Consider the following 20,880-nt stretch of genomic DNA (forward strand, 5'->3'; position numbering starts at 1 on the left):
ATGGAGAATGACCCCAAGCATACTTCCAGAGTTGTGGCAAAATGGCTTAAGGACAACAAAGTCAAGGTATTGGAGTGGCCATCACAAAGCCCTGACCTCAATCCTATAGGAAATGTGTGGGCGGAACTGAAAAACCATGTACGAGCTAGGAGGCCTACAAACCTGACTCAGTTACACCAGCTCTGTCAGGAGAAATGGGCCAACATTCACCCAACTTATTGTGGGAAGCTTGTGGAAGGCTACCCAAAACGTTTGACCCAAGTTAAACAATTTAATGGCAATGCTAGCAAATACTAATTGAGTGTATGTAAACTTTTGACCCACTGGGAATGTGATGAAAGAAATAAAATCTGAAATAAATCATTCTCTCTACTATTATTCTGACATTTCACATTCTTAAAATAAAGTGGTGATCCTAATTGACCCAAAAAAGGGAATTTTTACTTGGATTAAATGTCAGGAATTGTGAAAAACTGAGTTTAAATGTATTTGGCTAAGGTGTATGTAAACTTCCGACTTTAACTGTATATGGAAAAATAGACTTTTAACAATTTTGACCATTCGATTGGGTGAAAGGACAGACGACTTTCAGGTTACCAAGATTTATTTTAGTCGAGGACAGCCCTTGAACGAATAAAACAATGTTCTTAATTTGGGAACAGGTGGACTGAGTTTGCACTCTGTATTTCCTTCTCATTTGAAACTGAAGTTCCCCACTCACAATATGTCTTTAGGCTATCAGAGTTTATGACCTCTTATAACCTCTGGCATAGCGATCTGTCCTGTTCAGGGTAAAAAGCTCCAGCTCCCCGATTATCCACTGTCACAAGGCAGTGATCGCATGACACACACATGCTTACTTTCGGTATGGATGTCACTAGGGGACAAGACCAAGATGGGAGGCAAACAAGTTCCCCAATGTTGCGCAACACCACATAAACCACGAGGTAGTGTCAAAGCCAAGGAAGTCTGCTCTGTCTTTGGCCGTGTCAAACTTGCGTGTTGAAAGTGTGATGTGTGTCAGAGCTGGGACTATGTATAAGACCATGGGATATGGAGAACTCATGACCGTGCAGAATGGGGGATCAACCAGACCACGCGGCCAGGGTGACTGACAAAGCGTGACAGATGAACGAGGTTCAAAGCAGCTGGTGACCACAGTTGAAAGGAACCTCAACCATTAATAAGCACCAAAGAGAGAGCTGACTGTGCAAGAAGCCTGACCACATCTTAGTTAGAGGAACTGAACATATTAATGTTAACCACGATAAAAATCCTAACCACGACTGAGGTCAAGGGACAAAATATGTTAGCTAGTAAACCTGATGTCGACCGTATGTGACCATGGTCATGTCACTACAGAAGTTCAGCTAGCTACTCGACAGAATATTCTGTCCCATATGCTTCCTTTTGTGCCGTCACTCACTATTGTAATGTTCATTAGGGATAGCTGAATTGAAGGCTCTATGTTAGACAGTAGGCAATGCCTTATTAATCCTTTAGTTTGACAGGCAGGCAGGAGTACAAAAGGCCTATTGGTGCTCTGGGTCTGTGTGTGACAGCAAGGAAGGGCATTAGGCCCCGAACACTGACCCAAGTGACAGTACTAGCCCAGGGAGGGGACAGAGGGGATGGGGGGGGAGACCCCCTGCAGGTACCCTGCTGCGGTGTCTACCGTGTCATTTAACACCAACGGCCACAGCTGCATGTACAGTACATATCTAACTAGAGATACAGTCTTATACTCAGCTGGCTCCTCCCCGGATTTTGTGTTAAATGCTCTACAACAAAGCTTTCTTAGTGTCCATATAGCTTTATCTATCCTTAACCTTGGTCTGAGCACCTCCAATACAAAGGTCATGTGGTTTGGTAAGAAGAATGCCCCTCTTCCCACAGGTGTTATTACTACCTCTGAGGGTTTAGAGCTTGAAGTTGTCACCTCATACAAATGCCTGGGATTATGGCTAGACGGTGCACTGTCCTTCTCTCAGCACATATCAAAGCTGGAGGCTAAAGTTACATCTGGACTTGGTTTCCTCTTTCGTAAACGCTCCTCTTTCACCCCAGCTGCCAAACTAACCCTGATTCAGATGACCCTCCTACCCATGCTAGATTACGGAGACATAATTTATAGATCGGCAGGTAAGGGTGCTCTCGAGATGCTACATGTTCTTTACCATTCGGCCATCAGATTTGCCACCAATGCTCCTTATGCACTCTATACTCCTCTGTAAACTGGTCATCTCTGTATACCCGTCGCAAGACCCACTGGTTGATGCTTATTTATAAAACCCTCTTCGGCCTCACTCCCCCCTATCTGAGATACCTACTGCAGCCCTCATTCTCCACATACAAAACCTGTTCTGCCAGTCACATTCTGTTAAAGGTCCCCAAAGCACACACATCCCTGGGTCGCTCCTCTTTTCAGTTCACTGCAGCTAGCGACTGGAACGAGTTGCAACAAACACTCAAACTGGACAGGTTTATCTCCATCTCTTCATTCAAAGACTCAATCACGGACACTCTTAATGACAGTTGTGGCTGCTTTGTATGATGTATTGTTGTCTCTACCTTCTTGACCTTCGTGCTGTTGACTTTGCCCAATAATGTTTGTACCATGTTTTTGTGCTGCTACCATGTTGTGTTGCTACCATGTTGTTGTCATGTTGTGTTGCTACCATACTGTGTTGTCATGTGTTGCTCCCATGTAATGTTGTTGTCTTAGGTCTGTCTTTATGTAGTGTTGTGTCTCTCTTGTTGTGATGTGTGTTTTGTCCTATATTTATATGGTATTTCTTTTTTTCTTTTTTTAATCCCAGGCCCCGTCCCCGCAGGAGGCCTTTTGCCTTTTGGTAGATCGTCATTGTAAATAAATATTTGTTCTTAACTGATACATCTACTTAAATATAGGTTAAATGAATAAATAAAATTAAAATTAAAAAAGAGGGAGGGAGGGAGGGAGGGAGGGAGGGAGGGAGGGAGGGAGGGAGGGAGGGAGGGAGGGAGGGAGGGAGGGAGGGATGAGAGAATGAGTAGAAAGAGGGAGAAGGTGGGTGAGAGAGATGGAAACAAAATGCTTCACAGTGAATGGAGAGAGATAAAGAAGGAGAAAGGGAATAGGGAAATATAAAGAGTAAATAGAGAGACAGAGAGACACATTAAATTCTTGGCAGGGAGTGTGAGGCAAGGGATACAGGGAGAGTGGAGTGAGACTGCTGCATAGTTACTGCCTAGCAACAGACTATCACCTTGGTTATGAGTCTTTTTGTAATTTACAGTATAAGTTTAGAAGGATTCTCTCATCTCTGGGATCAGGGAATAGAGGAGAGTAGGAGGTGTGTGTGAGAGAGAGAGAAGCACACATCCAGCAGGAGATGGACACATCCTTAATTACTTGTCCATATTTAAACAATACAAGCTAAAGTCTTTGAAGTCTGCCCCTTAGGGTATTTTAATGTTTGAGTGTATTAGCAAGAAAGACACAGAAAACTCCTGAACTGAATGTATAGAGAAAGAGAGAGAGAGAGAGTCAGGGAAAACTATGATCCCTTATTGATGTAACTTCTTAAATCCACTTCAACAAGTGTAGATGAAGGGGAGGAGAATGGTCTTGAGACATTTGAGACATGGATTGTGTATGTGTGCCATTCAGAGGGTGAATGGGCAAGACAAAAGATTTAAGTGCCTTTGAACGGAGTATGATAGTAGGTGCAAGGCACACCGGTTTGAGTGTGTCAAGAACTGCAATGCTGCTGGGTTTTTCACGCTCAACAGTTTCCCGTGTGTATCAAGAATGGTCCACCTTCTAAAGGACATCCAGCCAACTTGACACAACCGTGGAAAGCATTGGAGTCAACATGGGCCAGCATCCCTGTGGAAGGTATTCAACACCATGTAGTCCATGCCCCGATGAATTGAGGCTGTTCTGAGGGAAAAAGGGAGAGGGAGCTCTGGAACACATTCCATCACCGTTACAGTCGTCATAGAAAATGTGATAATATAAATCCAAACTGTTCAATCAGTGACATCATTTAGAAAAGTAAGATGCGACTCATTGAGAAATCACCTATGTAAGCAATGCCATATTCCAGAGCTGTTGTGTAAATTGCATTTCATATTCATATCCTAGATAACTATCATTCCAGAATCAATTCTCAAGTTACACATTAAAGGTAGGACTAATTGCAGACATGTTCAATAAGACTCCCGAGTGGCGCAGCGGTCAAGGGCACTACATCTCAGTGCAAGAGGCGTCACTACAGTCCCTGGTTCAATTCCAGGCTGTATCACATCTGGCCGTGATTGGGAGTCCCACAGGGCGGTGCACAATTGGCCCAGCGTCGTCTGGGTTTGGCCAGGGTAGGCTGTCATTGTAAATAAGAATTTGTTCTTAACTGACTTGCCTAGTTAAAACATTTTTTTTAAATAATAAGAAAAAGAATTACAATTTACATGCTGAGCAGACAATGGTGACATCTATTCAAAAACCAACTCAGGTCAAAAACATAATGTAGCCTATTGAAGTCTATCTCTACTGTTAACATTCATGGAGATAATGGCATCTTTTCTTTCAGGGGCACAATTAACAGTCTGAGGAAAAGTAGCATTATTCCTCAAATGATCATGCAGTGACAGGGCAAGGACAACAGTCAAACACCATGCCACAATCTCCCTATAAAGAGAGGTGTGTGTGTGTGTGTGTGTGTGTGTGTGTGTGTGTGTGTGTGTGTGTGTGTGTGTGTGTGTGTGTGTGTGTGTGTGTGTGTGGGTGGGTGGGTGGGTGGGTGTGTGTCCAAGACGGCGCGCCATCAGTGACAGTTGGTTCCAGTGCCTGTCAGCTCAGTTTCTGTGTGAGAGAGATACAGACTAGCTGATCAGATACATCTGCAGTGTTGTCTTTGAGGTCTGCAGGGAGCCTTGCAATACTCAACACTTTGTTACTGTATCCTGTAAGTGTCCACACAGACAGACTTGAAAACAACAAGGATAAAAAAGATATTCTTCAGTTTGGGTGTGTGTACACTAAGATAGTATCTTAGATTGAGAGTGAGTAACCTTCTTTTGTGTGGAAAGAGAAAGATAGACAAAACAAATAGTATTAGGTGGATAGTGGGTAAAACGAGAGGCAGTTTCTGCATGACTCCCATTGCTTTCTAACTCACCACTTTTCTCACACACACACACACACACACACACACACACACACACACACACACACACACACACACACACACACACACACACACACACACACACACACACACACACACACACACACACACACACACACAGTGCTCCAGCATATCCTGTCATGGCAATGTAGATTAACCATATAATTAAATGAATTTGATCAATCTCACTGTTTGTGATTATGCACAGAGAGGGAAGGAGAGAAAGGGCGTGATCAGCTACTTCCCTTCCAGTCTTGCATTCCATCACTTGATCTAAAACAACTGCGACCAGGGACACAGGTTGCTCTGGGTCACACGTTCAGTTCCAGGTTTACTGCTGCTCTGCTCAAAAATACCACTACCAGAAACTAACTCCCTTCAGCAAATACATACAACGACTGTATGAAGCTTTGTCTTTCAGTGCCACAGGCAGACCTCTCTTTCCTCACAGCTGACGTGTGTGTGTGTGTGTGTGTGTGTGTGTGTGTGTGTGTGTGTGTGTGTGTGTGTGTGTGTGTGTGTGTGTGTGTGTGTGTGTGTGTGTGTGTGTGTGTGTGTGTGTGTGTGTGTCTACAAACAACTGACTTGGGCAGAGGGTTAACCCCTCCTAACAGCTGTGTTTGTCTCATGCTGTCCCACACTGATGCTGGGTCTGTAGATAAGACAGGACAGGAGAGGACAGCTGGACAAACAGACAGTGAATGTTTAAGGACTGTGCGTTCCTGTATTCAATCTCAGGGCGTTGGGGGGCATTGTCCAGTCCTGCTAGCACTACAGTGGAATTGGGTGCAAACCTTATCTCGCCGTACTTATGACAGTACAGTTTCATGACATACAGTTATCTTGTAGTATAGTTAAAGCGTACAGACTTACGTAAAACAATGTAACATCTGCTTACACAGGGGTGCCAGCTTGAGGAGTAGTATATTCTTACATTTCAAATCAAATCGTATTGGTCACGTACACATTTTTACCAGATGTTATTGCAGGTGTAGCGAAATGCTTTTCCTATTTACGTTAGAGGAATTACATTGTTATATTCTATTTATAGCATAATATTTCTCCACATGCACTTGAAATGGGAGCTGGCAGGCACCAATAGCAATCCCATCTAGATACAGGACTGGTCATCTCCAGCTATATTTTAAGAAGAGCTGATCCTTCTCTAACCACTAACTCTCCAATGAACTTGGACAACCACAACTTTCCTTGAACACACTGGGGATTTCAGTCAGTGTAGTCTAGAATGTGATGATAGTTTATTGGCTCTACTCCAGGCTGTGTGGTGCTGCTGCCTGTCACGGTTGTCGTCGGTAGAAATGGACCAAAATGCAGCAGGCATGCGGTTGTTCATTTTGAACATTTATTCCATCCAAAATGAACACACAAATAACAACAGAGAACGAACGACAAAATGACAGCCTTGAAGGCAACACAGCAAATCCAAAGACAATCTCCCACAATTAGACAAACAAACACACCCAACTAATATAGGACTTCCAATCAAAGGCAACACCACACAGCTGCCTTCAATTGGAAGTCCACCCCAATTAATCAAACATAGACATACAACTAACTAGATAACACATAGAAATACATACACACAGACCATAAACCAAAAACCCGGAAACACTAAATCAAACACCCTATTTTCCAAAACACCACCCCGAACCACATAAAACAAATACCCTCTGCCACGTCCTGGCCAAACTACAATACCAATTAACCTTATACTGGCCAGGACGTGACACTGCCATTTGAATGTAATGGAGAGTATATGAGCAGAGAAGGATTAATCATTAAGCAGGGAGAGTGGGATACTCGACCTGTCCGGCCCATCTGTGTCTCTCTGTAATGATTCAGGCTCATTTTATTATTTTATTCAGCTCTGTCCCCAAGAAGCCCCAGGTATCAATTGGAATCCACATCCACACCAGCCACTCTGGATTCCCCATCAGCCCCCATCCGCCCCCAGCGTTATCAAAGCCTTCTCTGAACATTGCTCTGAGGGGACAGAGTTGCACTGAGGGGCACTGTTACCATGCCATGACTATTCAAGGAGACGCTACCAAAGAAATCCATTGTGTCACTATGCTAGTATTTCAAGGAGATAGAGCCAAAGCTCTGATTGTATTATCACTATGTTGTATTATTTCTATGATATAACTATTCAAGGAGATATATCCAATGCTCTTAGGGGCCCGATTCCAAACTGAGTTAAGCGTGAGTTATGCGTAAATGGAACGTGATTCCTTTTTTATGCACATCTCTCTGTGTATTCTGACCTTGAACTTAAGCATGAGAATAGCATGCTATAAACGCAATCTCCGACTTTAATAGTATTTCAACAATGGTTTCACTTTCACAAGTGCCTCTGATTTAACAAATGATTGTACTTTATATGGATTATTATCGTAACAAATGCACTGATGGGGTCAAATTATATATAGCCTGTCAAGATGTTGCATGAATTCACAATGGAAATACAACTAAATCCCCAAAAATATTATTACTCTCGCAATTTCCCACATTTTAAACATACATTTCCCAACTTATACGCATGACAAGCAGTTCCCCTATTCCAGCACATGGCACTGTGTGCACGCTTGGTCAAGGCTGTGCGTAAATTTACGCTCACTCTCAAGCAAACGTTCAAAATGATAAGTCTCATACTTTGCATGGAAATGACCCGACGCATGGTTTACACAGATTTGTGACTACGAATGATGGATAAATGAGGCCCCAGGAGTCGAGGGAGAGGGTTTATAGCGAGGTCCTTTAGTGGGATTGAACTCATCCATTTACCTGAGAATCAATTCCTTCTGGGGACGACCTTTGTTGGGTCTGTGTGTGTTTGTGTGTGTAATGGAATGATATGCCATTTTGTTCGATATTGTTAATATTGTGGTAACACTTTACCTTCAGCTGCTCTTGTACCTGTGTAGTAAAGCTGTAATTACTACGGTAATAGATGATAACTTAGTAATAGTTTTGTAATTAATTACATAGCGAAGAGGCAAAATGGTAGGCTATATAAAATCGTTTTTAGTTTCACAGGGTTGGGAAGGTTACTTTCTAAAAGTAATCCATTTATTACCTGTCCAAAATTGTAATCAGTAGCATCACTTTTGGATTACCCAAACTCAGTAACGTAATCTGACTACTTTCATTTAAGAAGCATTGGAAGAAGACAAAAATGTATATTACCAATTGAACGACATCTATTGCAGGATAAGCCAATGTTAGAGTTTACATAGCTGCCCATAAATGGATGTTGGATTTGACTACATGGGTTGGTTATGTAGGCTTCTTCTAACCCATTGCTTTCTACTGGGACGGCAGGTAGCCTAGTGGTTAGAGCGTTGGGCCAGATCTTCAAGAATAGGACTTGGAAATATAGATTAGCTCAATTGTTTTATCTGAACATAACCCAAAAACGATGGACTTATTAGCTAACTACCACAAAGTTTTGTTTATGATTTTATTGTCTTGGAGGACTGATTGGGCTGTCATGGGCTTGCATGCTTTAAGCACAACCGAAAAGTGCTATTTGCATGTGAAAAAATGTATTATTGTTATATGCTGCATTTGCTATACAGTGGCAAGAAAAAAAAGTATGTGAACCCTTTGGAAATACCTGTATTTCTGCATAAATTGGTCATAAGATTTGATCTCATCTTCATCTAGGTCACAACAATAGACAAACACAGTTTGCTTAAACTAATAACACACAACCAATTATACGTTTTCATGTCTTTATTGAACATACCGTGTAAACATTCACAGTGCAGGGTGGGAAAAGTATGTGAACCCTTGGATTTAATAACTGGTTGACCCTCGTTTGGCAGCAATAACCTGAACCAAATGTTTTCTGTAGTTGCAGATCAGATTAGCTCAACAGTCAGGAGGAATTTTGGACTATTGCACTTTACAAAACTGTTTCAATTCAGCAATATGCTTGGGATGTCTGATGTGAACTGCTTTCTTGAGGTCATGCCACAGCATCTCAATCGGGTTGAGATCAGGACTCTGACTGGGCCACTCTAGAAGGCATATTTTCTTCTGTTGAAGACATTCTGTTGTTGATTTACTTCTGTGTTTTGGGTCGTTGTCCTGTTGCATCACCCAACTTCTGTTGAGCTTCAATTGGTGGACAGATAGCCTAACATTCTCCTGCAAAATGTCTTGATAAACTTGGGGATTCATTTTTCCGTTGATGATAGCAAGCTGTCCAGGCCCTGAGGCAGCAAAGCAGCCCCAAACCATGATGCTCCCTCCACCATAGTTTACAATTGGGGTGAGGTTTTGATGTTGGTGTGCTGTGCCTTTTTTTCTCCACATATAGTGTTGTGTTCCTTCCAAACATCTCAACTGTAGTTTTATCTGTCCACAGAATATTTTGCCAGTAGCGCTGTGGAATATCCAGGTGCAGCAATGTTGTTTTGGACAGCATTCTTCCGTGGTGTCCTCCCATGAACACCATTCTTGTTTAGTGTTTTACATATTGTAGACTCGTCAACAGAGAGGTTAGAATGTTCCAGAGATTTCTGTAAGTCTTTAGCTGACACTCTAGGATTCTTCTTAACCTCAATGAGCATTCTACGCTGTGTTCTTTGCAGGACAGCCACTCCTAGGGAGAGTAGCAACAGCGCTGAACTTTCTTCTCTACTCAGTTACAGTGGACTGATGAACATCAAGGCTTTTAGAGATACTTTTGTAACCCTTTCCAGATTTATGCAAGTCAACAATTCTTAATCTTAGGTCTTCTGAGATGTCTTTTGTTCGAGGCATGGTTCACATCAGGCAATGCTTCTTGTAAATAGCAAACTCAAATTTTGTGAGTGTTTTTTATAGGGCAAGGCAGCTCTAACCAACATCTCCAATCTCGACTCATTGATTGGACTCCAGGTTAGCTGACTCGTGACTCCAATTAGCTTTTGGAGAAGTCATTAGCCTAGGGGTTCGCATACATTCCCCAACCTACACTGTGAATGTTTAAATGATGTACTCAATATAGAAAAATACAATAATTTGTGTATTATTAGACACTATGTTTGTCTATTGCTGTGACTTAGATGAAGATCAGATCAAATTTGATGACCAATTTATGCAGAAATCCAGGTAATTCCAAAGGGTTCACATACTTTTTCTTGCCACTGTAGGCCTATTGTTTATGTTTTTGTTGGTGACACTTTGATATCTCGATAATTTGCAGCTGTTTAAGTTAATCAAGTGTGCGAGTTTGAGCATGTGTCCGTTAGGCCTATGGAATTTCTTTGGGAATCATCACGAATTAGATTGAGTAATATGCCCACCCGTGGTCTTCTTAAATTAAACTTGTTTCTAACAGTATGGATCACAATACCAAGGAAGGGAAGAATTCCCGCAAACTTTTATTCCACAGGCTGGGATCTACTATGCAACTGTTGCAAGAGAGCATTTTTCACTGGTCACAAAACTAATGATTGAAAGGCAGTTCAATCTTCTTCAATTCAACCATTATTGGGTTAAGTACACTTATACATTTGTGAACAGCCATCCACAAGAACCATAATCCGTAAGGCGCAAATAGCTAATTGAGAGAGCAGCAGCGTAATTCACATCAATGCGCTATGTAATAAGTGATATTCATATCGCCCTGCCTGTAGGCTACACCACTACTGTCGTCCTTACCTCCAAGCGTTTATTCAAATTGGATAATCTTTGGATGCTGACAGATTCCACACCATTGGATGACATAGCTTGGAATGTAGACTACAAAAGCCTATTCCTGCTCTTTTCCCGCGATCCATCAAAAGTATTTGGTGTGTCATCATAGTGGTCTTTGACTTGTGGTCAGACTCGCTCAGCTGAACAAACTTACTGTAAATTTGCGCCTTTTTTCAATGCTGATTTGAATGTCACTGAGAAAACAGAAAGTTGTCAAGGAATGTTTTCGCAAACCTCCTTTCTGAATGTAAAAATTATAATAGAAGTAAACTCGTTTTTAGTTAAGTATCTGAAATCTGATTACAATATTTTTGCTGGTAATGTAAAGGATTAGAGTTACCGTTTTTGTAATCCGTTACTTGTAACAGATTACATGTCATCATTTACTCCGCAACCCTGGAGTTGATACCAACTCTACCAATCAAATTGTGATTGTATGAGCTGACATTGGCGGCGACTAAATGTGCATTTGAATATCCAAGATGGATGTTATGCATAGAAACATAAATATGAACGCTTACATGCTTTAGTGCAGGGGTGGGCAGTTCCAGTCCTCGAGGGCCTGATTGGTGTCACAGTTTTGCCCCAGCTCCAGCTAACACACCTGACTCCAATAATCACCTAATCATGATCTTCAGTTTAGAATGAATTTCGATTAATCAGCTGTGTTTGCTAGGGATAGAGAAAAAGTGTGACATCAAGGCCCTCGAGGAGTTGCCCACCCCTGCTTTCTGTGTGTACCATAAAGCTATGCAGTCAGCCTGCTGTCTTCTGAGCATACAGACATTCTCTATTAGCCTCCCTCCAGACAGTACAGTAAAATGAAAACGTGGCTAAAGTGTCCCTTGACTCGTGGTGGAATGAAACACCGTGCATGCAGTGCTGCTGCGTTTTTATCTGCCGCTCGTTTAAACAGGGGATATTATCTGTGATAAACAGATGTCCGAGGCTGTGGGGAGAGGGAGGGGCGCATGGCTGCTCCTAGTCGTATCACACTGGCCTTGGTGTGGTACTTGGAACCCCTTTGTGCAATACTGTGAGAGAGGCTTCAAAACCAGGCTCTTTATCAAGCTGGTCCTCTTATGCCTTTGAGCAGACTAGATGACATGTCTGTGGGTAAACTGGTGTATTTTAAGTAGTGTTTGATTATGAATGTGTATGAAGCTTCAACAAAAAGCTAACACTTCCTTGCTGCCCCCCATGGAGATGTATGGGTTAGGATACACATAAACATACAACAAAGTTGTCAAGCAAGAGTTCCTTGAAGAAGAAAAAATATAAATTTAGTCAGGTGTAAACACACACCCCTTTGACTCACCTGAACACAAATGACAGGGACACAGGACATAGCCTATAGCAGTGGTCACCAACTTTTTCTGAGTCAAGATCACTTTTGCAGAGAAGAAGCAAGCTGAAATATTATTTTTTTTTACACAACTTAATAAAGTCGTAACATTAACCTAATAAAAATGTGGTTTGTGCAGTTGGCCTAATAAATTATTACAACATATTGGCTATATGCCTGGCATGCCAATGTTGTTCTTCTCAGACCATATTGTATTTCAAAACTCAAGCTTTTATAACAGAATAGATCAGTTGGTGTAGCACTTGCGAGGCATAGCTGAGCATAAATTGAATACATTTGAAAATAACTATATTTTTTATTTTACTGGACTGATGGTACCTGCATCTGATGGTCATGGTGCTTTCAAGACAACTGGGAACTCGGAAAAAACGAGGTGAAATCAGGATGTCGGTGATCTTCTGGTCAGAAATCCGGAGCTCAAGAAAGACACCGTTTCCGACTTGGAATTCCGAGTTGTAAGACCTTTCAAAACGATCTTTGCCAGTCGGACCTTGTTTTTTTCCAAGTTCCCAGTTGTCTTGAACGCACTGAAGTCAGAGATTTCCGAGTTCCCAGTTGTTTTGAACATAGCATTAGTCTCAGCGGAGGGAGACTAATTAAGGACTCTCCCGGTCCCTAATTTCTGAGACTGACCAGAGAGAAGGAACACTGTCGTCCATCTGATTGCGAAACTCGAGTCGCACCACATTTGTCTCATGCACAAATTCATGTTATTTCTATGACCAGAGAAAGTGAAATACTCCTTGACATTAAAATAGACACGATGAGCTGCAAATTATGATAAAAACGCAGGGCTATCGATACTTGGCTACTCGCTGGGCTTCTGAATCAAGTGCACCTACTGCCAACAGCGCAACACGAATTTTAAAAAAGGAGCGCAAGCCTTTATAGTTGACTTATCCACAGAAATGTTTGGTGATCGACTAGGAATACCTTGAAGATCATTCCTAGGTGATCGACCGGTTGGTGACCACAGGCCTATTGAGCAGTATTTACAATGTAGTAATATGTGTGACCTTAAAGCCCAGATAAAGTATGTTTTTATTTAATTTTTAAAGCACTGTATGTCTAATAAATCACTGTGTTTATTCCATGAAAATAACTCAAAATACTAAATGCAATTATTTCCCTGGGCCTCCTTTTGCCATTGAAATGCTCAGTCTGATCGTGTCGGCGTGTTAATACAAAGGTAAATATATTGACATACACAGACCTGATTGACGGACAGGATTGTCTAGACTCTATTCTAGATTCTACCCCTCTTTCCCTTCAAAGTAGGAGGATACATATGCAAATAAAAGATGACCGGTCATTGACATTGGGCCAAAAACTCCCTCCCACCTGAACAGACTGAAATTCCAGGTGTTTATCTCAAAAACATCTTACACTAAAAGAGCATTATCATACATTTCACAATTTCAGAGTTTCAACATCGTGTGGAAATATATATCTATTTTTTTATCACTGCACTGCCCCTTCAAAGTTCCGTTTCTAACCTTTTTGAAAAAAATATAAATCAGGATGTGTAGTTTGTTTTTGTAGAACTTTTTACAGATTATAAAGGAATCAATAGGACAGAGTGTAACATACAAGACCAACAAACAACCAGAGGGTGTCCACCATGGGGTACAGTCGTTTTCTTGCTGTGTGGCCCTCCAAGCATCACAGAAATAGCCCCTAAGGACATGACTGACATCCCTGCTATGGATGTACTCTTATACCTCATGAGAAGAATGCCAAATCATTTCTCATTATCTTTCTTACAGAAAAGACACCCTATTGTGAAATATACTGCTCAAAAAAATAAAGGGAACACTTAAACAACACATCCTAGATCTGAATGAAAGAAATCATCTTATTAAATACTTTTTTCTTTACATAGTTGAATGTGCTGACAACAAAATCACACAAAAATAATCAATAGAAATCCAATTTATCAACCCATGGAGGTCTGGATTTGGAGTCACACTCAAAATTAAAGTGGAAAACCACACTACAGGCTGATCCAACTTTGATGTAATGTCCTTAAAACAAGTGAAAATGAGGCTCAGTAGTGCGTGTGGCCTCCACGTGCCTGTATGACCTCCCTACAAGGCCTGGGCATGCTCCTGATGAGGTGGCGGATGGTCTCCTGAGGGATCTCCTCCCAGACCTGGACTAAAGCATCCGCCAACTCCTGGACAGTCTGTGGTGCAACGTGGCGTTGGTGGATGGAGCGAGACATGATGTCCCAGATGTGCTCAATTGGATTCAGGTCTGGGGAACGGGTGGGCCAGTCCATAGCATCAATGCCTTCCTCTTGCAGGAACTGCTGACACACTCCAGCCACATGAGGTCTAGCATTGTCTTGCATTAGGAGGAACCCAGGGCCAACCGCACCAGCATATGGTCTCACAAGGGGTCTGAGGATCTCATCTCGGTACCTAATGGCAGTCAGGCTACCTCTGGCGAGCACATGGAGGGCTGCGCGGCCCCCCAAAGAAATGCCACCCCACACCATGACTGACCCACCGCCAAACCGGTCATGCTGGAGGATGTTGCAGGCAGCAGAACGTTCTCCACGGCGTCTCCAGACTCTGTCACGTCGGTCACGTGCTCAGTGTGAACCTGCTTTCATCTGTGAAGAGCACAGGGCACCAGTGGCGAATTTGCCAATCTTGGTGTTCTCTGGCAAATGCCAAACGTCCTGCACGGTGTTGGGCTGTAAGCACAACCCCCACCTGTGGACGTCGGGCCCTCATACCACCCTCATGGAGTCTGTTTCTGACCGTTTGAGGAGACACATGCACATTTGTGGCCTGCTGGAGGTCATTTTGCAGGGCTCTGGCAGTGCTCCTTCTGCTCCTCCTTGCACAAAGGCGGAGGTAGCGGTCCTGCTGCTGGGTTGTTGCCCTCCTACGGCCTCCTCCACGTCTCCTGATGTACTGGCCTGTCTCCTGGTAGCGCCTCCATGCTCTGGACACTACGCTGACAGACACAGCAAACCTTCTTGCCACAGATCGCATTGATGTGCCATCCTGGATGAGCTGCACTACCTGAGCCACTTGTGTGGGTTGTAGATTCTGTCTCATGCTACCACTAGAGTGAAAGCACCGCCAGCATTCAAAAGTGATCAAAACATCAGCCAGGAAGCATAGGAACTGAGAAGTGGTCTGTGGTCCCCACCTGCAGAACCACTCCTTTATTGGGGTTGTCTTGCTTATTGCCTATAATTTCCACCTGTTGTCTATTCCATTTGCACAACAGCATGTGAAATTTATTGTCAATCAGTGTTGCTTCCTAAGTGGACAGTTTGATTTCACAGAAGTGTGATTGACTTGGACTTACATTGTGTTGTTTAAGTGTTCCCTTGATTTTTTTGAGCAGTGTAGTTTTGCCTGGCTTCCCAGACTTCTTGCTCTGGCCAAACGCTACGCCACGCCCACGGACGTTAGTTTCTTCTCCGCAATGAGTCTGGATCTGAATACCTCCCAGACCCTTCACCGAAAGCAAACACATCCGGGGCTGTCTGATTGGTCCAGAAACCGATGGGTTGGGCCAGAGCCAGAACACACCACTAAGGTATAATATGAACTGGAGATCGCATCCAAGATGTCCGCCCCTTATTGTCAAGGTAATCTACTCACGCCGACTCGTGGACGGTCTATATCCGGGTGGCATCGGGTTTATACGGACCAACATCCCATGCGCACTAGCACTCAATGTGCACAGGGAGTAGCACATGCAGCGGATGTCATCACGTTATCCAAAAACATGGCAGACAGTGGATGAATATAACATTTTAATACTGTCGGCTGTGAGTGATGGAAAAAAATCTCCCTGAGCTACAATTATTTTAATAATTCAATGGATGTTTTGTGCACGAAGGTGATGACTAGAGTGTCGTTTTTAGGATTTTCAAATCGGAGTTCTCTATGTGGTGTCTATGGAAATGATCAGTTAAACTGCAGTACCAAAGCCAAACTGTAGCAGTCAAAACCGTGCTTCTAGACCGGAACCCTTGGCTCCTTGGAACACGTGGCTAAAGCTGCAGTTAGAGAATGTGCCATTGGCTTTGATACTCTAATTGGTTAGAGACGATCGAATTGCTGATGACTTTATTTTGTACAACACCACTTGTTACCACAAACGATTTCAATGATGGCAGTCTAGAATAAAGTATGTTGAGTAAGACAGAGAAGAGGAAGAATTTTGTGTGAGTCGTCAGGCTAGAAATAGTAGGCCACGAGGTCCATTTTGAAAGTGCAAATGGGGAAATCATGTCCTTTCACTATTTGGGTTCAGAAACTATATTTAGGCTTAGTATATCTTTATAGGCCTAGGAGGCCTATGTGGATCGATTAACACCTGAGGCAGAGGAACTGAACTATAACATCAACAGCACAAGATCCTTGGAAAAACTAGTATTCTCTCGAAGTAACTCAAAATAAATGTCTGATACAGAGTCGAAACTGGGCACAGTAGAAGGGTTTATAGGTTACTGTTCAGATATAAAACAAGTTCAGATAAGGAAGAAAGACAATCGTTGCATTTTTTTTTAGAGCAGTTGACATAATCTAAATAGGGAAGTCATTATTCTCGGGTGGCGCGAGGTGTGCGAGGGAGAGCACTAACGAGCTTGACAGTAGGCTACATGCCCTTTGCTCTAGATCAAAGCTCCAGTATCGCTTAGGTCTGGGCCATTATGACCAACGAAACATTCTGACCACAGGCACATTCTGCCGTGGTCATAGGGAGAGGGACATCTCTCCATGATAGGTAGCACCTCGTCAGCTGCTCCTATGAGTGAAGGCATAACATCACTGGCTTAGGAACTGTCGGCATGTAGATGAGCTATAGGCTACAGAACAGTCTCTCCAGCCGACATACTCGTAGTTATTGTCTATGAGTACTCATAGCCCGATGAATTGGTTATTAAAGCACTCAGTGGAGCAGCTCGTGTTATTATACAGGGATAGCCAATTGTGGAAAAATACATTCCTGGGCTGCATGCGCTAGCAGGCTATTGGAGGCAGCAATGCATGAACCAGTCACATGCTTTTAGACTCATAAAGGTGTGACGGTTAAGCGAGGTGCCAGCCTATATCAAAATAATATGCTTTTTTTTGAGAGACTGCAATAGGTCTATTCCTACAATGAAACAATGTGATAGTGTTAAAGCCCTCGTCTGCTAACGTACTTTACTTATCTATGGCTGTGGGTAAACCCACCACAATATGCTGATATTATAATGCAATTGATCCAATGCGCCTCATGTGAATCGAGGGAGGAATACGTGTATAGGCCTTAATTACATAAAATAAACTATGTAAAGTCAGCCCTTACTGCTCAATGTCAGGCAACAAAACTTACCTTAGTAACCACATTCTGCATGAGTCCCGTTTGCAGCTCAAACGTCCACTCCTTGCACATACAATGTTGCAGATGCCTGGCTGTATTATTGTGGGTTCCATTGTAATAAACGTACGCCGCTGTTCGTGGGAAACTATTATTTGGACCATGGAATAAAGAGGAAGGAATTATAGTAAAATTAGTCGTATTTGCAGTTTGCGGAACACATGTATTGTTCGGTTGGGCAAGAAGGAATTCGTCAGAGTACTGGCTGAATCCAATAAATAACGCCGGAATCCATGTTAGCACGATTAGCTGTCTCTGATACTTCCCAAATCCCCCAAGAAAAGGCAAGACACAATCGTCGATGCGTGTGAGCAATCCCGGCGACTCTGTTTCGGGGGACACGAAGCCGTTCTCCGGTTGATGTTCCTCTGTCTCGAGCTGCACCACGGCCATCGCGGTTTCGCTCATGGATGCGTCTGTAGCGCAGCCGGGTTGGCAGTGTTACCCGTCGACTCCAAAATGCGTCAATGTCCCCGCTCTAGTGGTGAAAGCCGTCCGCAAGCAACCACTGAAATTGAAATAAGACTCACTTCTTTATGATCAGGACTCCCTGTGCTCTTGTTTAGGTGGACTCCATGGACTATTGCCACTGAACGAAGAGCACTAGGCTACTTAAGTGACAGCAAGCAGCTTTAAATGCAGGCTGGCAAATGTCCAAACTTAGAATAAACACGCGCGACAACATGGGAAATTGGCAGGGATGTTTTTAATCACCAATATTCCCTTCTGCTGGCCTGGATAGGCTACATCTCATTAGCATATAATTGTGCCGGAAGAAATGGTACATCGAGGGAGGGAGATAAACACTGCCCCTTTCTCGAGGGCGCTACAGGTAACACACCTGTACAAATAGTGAATTACAGTCATCTGATGGTCTGTAAACACATAGCCTATTCCTTCTTCCCGACCACGTCATCCGATATATCGAAATGTTGAGTAATGTTCACAGCGATGAAGTGCCACGGACAGATTATGTAATTACAGAATAGGAAGAAAGATAAAAACATTTAACCGGCTGGTAAACTATAGGTGGAACTTTGAGCAACCCTCCGCCCATGTCTGTCGCTCACTCGCAGCAGTGCATACCCCGACAGGCTGCATAACACGGTTTTGGCTCTATATAGCGACAAAGATCTCCATTGTAACGTGTGTAGCCTAGGAGACGTTTAGTAGGCCCATAGGCCTGTCCTTATATTTATGACAATAGGTCTGTCATAGTGGAGGGAAAGGAGAAGAGAGGATGCAATTGAGTTGAGATTTTTAATAAGGGGGTGGGCCCACTGTCCCCCCACACACACACACAAACACACATGCAATGGGTTATGCGGAGTGCCTGGACACAGCCCTTAGCAGAGGTATGTATATTGGTCATACATCACAAATCCCTGAGGTGCCTTATTTCTATTATAAACTGGTTACCAACGTAAAAAGAGCAGTTAAAATAAATATGTCACGCTGTCAGCCAATCAGCATTCAGGGCTCAAACCACCCAGTTTATAATTTACTATTATACACAGAGAGATCTACAGAGAGAGAGATATTAATGTCATCTGTGCAATATAGTCAGTCAACATATTATTTCAAGAGCTTTACTACATTGTTATTTCAGTAATGATTAACTGTAACTCTATGTTACAATGTCTTGTGTGGTCGGATAAAAAACTGTAGACCATGAGGAAAATCAAGAACTTATTCAAAATCAACAAAACAAAATCAATATGAAGTACATTATTTGATTTAAAGAGCAACTGCCTCTAAAAACCAACTTCCCATTTAGAAAACACCTTATGTGGCATCGATTTGAGTCAGAAACATTTATTCTACTGTCAAAATTGACTACAAAGTGTAAATAGAATAATTTTGGTCATAAAGTCAGTCTGGTCCAAAACAGAGTTTTGTGAGACTTACACTACCGTTCAAAAGTTTGGGCTCACTTAGAAATGTCCTTGTTTTTGAAAGAAAGGCACATTTCTTTGTCCGTTAAAACCTGTTAGGGATAGGGGGCAGTATTTTCACGGCCGGATAAAAAACGTACCCGATTTAATCTGGTTACTACTCCTGCCCAGAAACTAGAATATGCATCAAATTAATTGATTTGGATAGAAAACACTCTAACGTTTCTAAAACTGTTCGAATGGTGTCTGTGAGTATAACAGAACTCATATGGCAGGCCAAAACCTAAGAAGATTCTATACAGGAAGTGCCCTGTCTGACCATGTCTTGGCCTTCTGTGGCATCTCTATCGAAAATACAGCATCTCTGCTGTAACGTGACATTTTCTAAGGCTTCCATTGGCTCTAGGAAGGCGCCAGAACGTGGAATGATAGCTCTGCAGTCTCTGGGCGAAAAACATCTGGGTTTTTTGTGAGTGGTCCTTCTGAGGACAATGACACTGGCGCGCGCGCCCGCACGAGACGAGTCCATTTTTTTCTTTCACTGTTTGAACGGATACAACGTCTCCCGGTTGGAATATTATCGCTATTTTACGAGAAAAATTGCATTAAAATTTATTTTAAACAGCGTTTGACATGCTTCGAAGTACGGTAATGGAATATTTAGAATTTATTTGTCACGAAACGCAACGGCGCGTCACCCTTCGGATAGTTACCTGAACGCACGAACAAAACGGAGCTATTTCAATATAACTATGGATTATTTCGAACCAAAACAACATTTGTTGTTGAAGTAGAAGTCCTGGGAGTGCATTCTGATGAAGAACAGCAAAGGTAATCCAATTTTTCTTATAGTAAATCTGAGTTTGGTGAGTGCCAAACTTGGTGGGTGTCAAATTAGCTAGCCGTGATGGCCGGGCTATGGACTCAGAATATTGCAAAATGTGCGGACACCGCGATTGCATAAAGGAGTTCTGTATCTATAATTCTTAAAATAATTGTTATGTTTTTTGTCAACGTTTATCATGAGTAATTTAGTAAATTCACCGGAAGTTTTCGGTGGTTATGCTAGTTCTGAGCATCATATGCTAATGTAAAAAGCTGGGTTTTGATATAAATATGAACTTGATTGAACAAAACGTGCATGTATTGTATAACATAATGTCCTAGGAGTGTCATCTGATGAAGATCATCAAAGGTTAGTGCTGCATTTAGCTGTGGTTTTGGTTTTTGTGACATATATGCTTGCTTTGAAAATGGCTGTGTGATTATTTTTGGGAGGGTACTCTGCTGACATAATCTAATGTTTTGCTTTCGCTGTGAAGCCTTATTGAAATCGGACAGT

General features: G+C 42.5%; 1 protein-coding gene across 1 annotated transcript in view; it reads right to left on the reverse strand.

Annotated features, from left to right (window-relative positions):
* The window catches only part of LOC106569167 (solute carrier family 22 member 23), a 90,096-nt gene extending 71,372 nt beyond the window's left edge, over positions 1-18,724 (reverse strand). The window contains exon 1 of the mRNA XM_014140221.3: positions 17,599-18,724. Within this exon, the coding sequence (XP_013995696.2) occupies positions 17,599-18,051 (453 nt within the window). The 5' untranslated portion in view covers positions 18,052-18,724. The remainder of the gene's footprint in view (positions 1-17,598) is intronic.
* Positions 18,725-20,880: the final 2,156 nt, after the last annotated feature.

This window comes from Salmo salar, chromosome 14 (genome assembly GCF_965601325.2).
Source record: "Salmo salar chromosome 14, fSalSal1, whole genome shotgun sequence".
Lineage (NCBI taxonomy): Eukaryota > Metazoa > Chordata > Actinopteri > Salmoniformes > Salmonidae > Salmo > Salmo salar.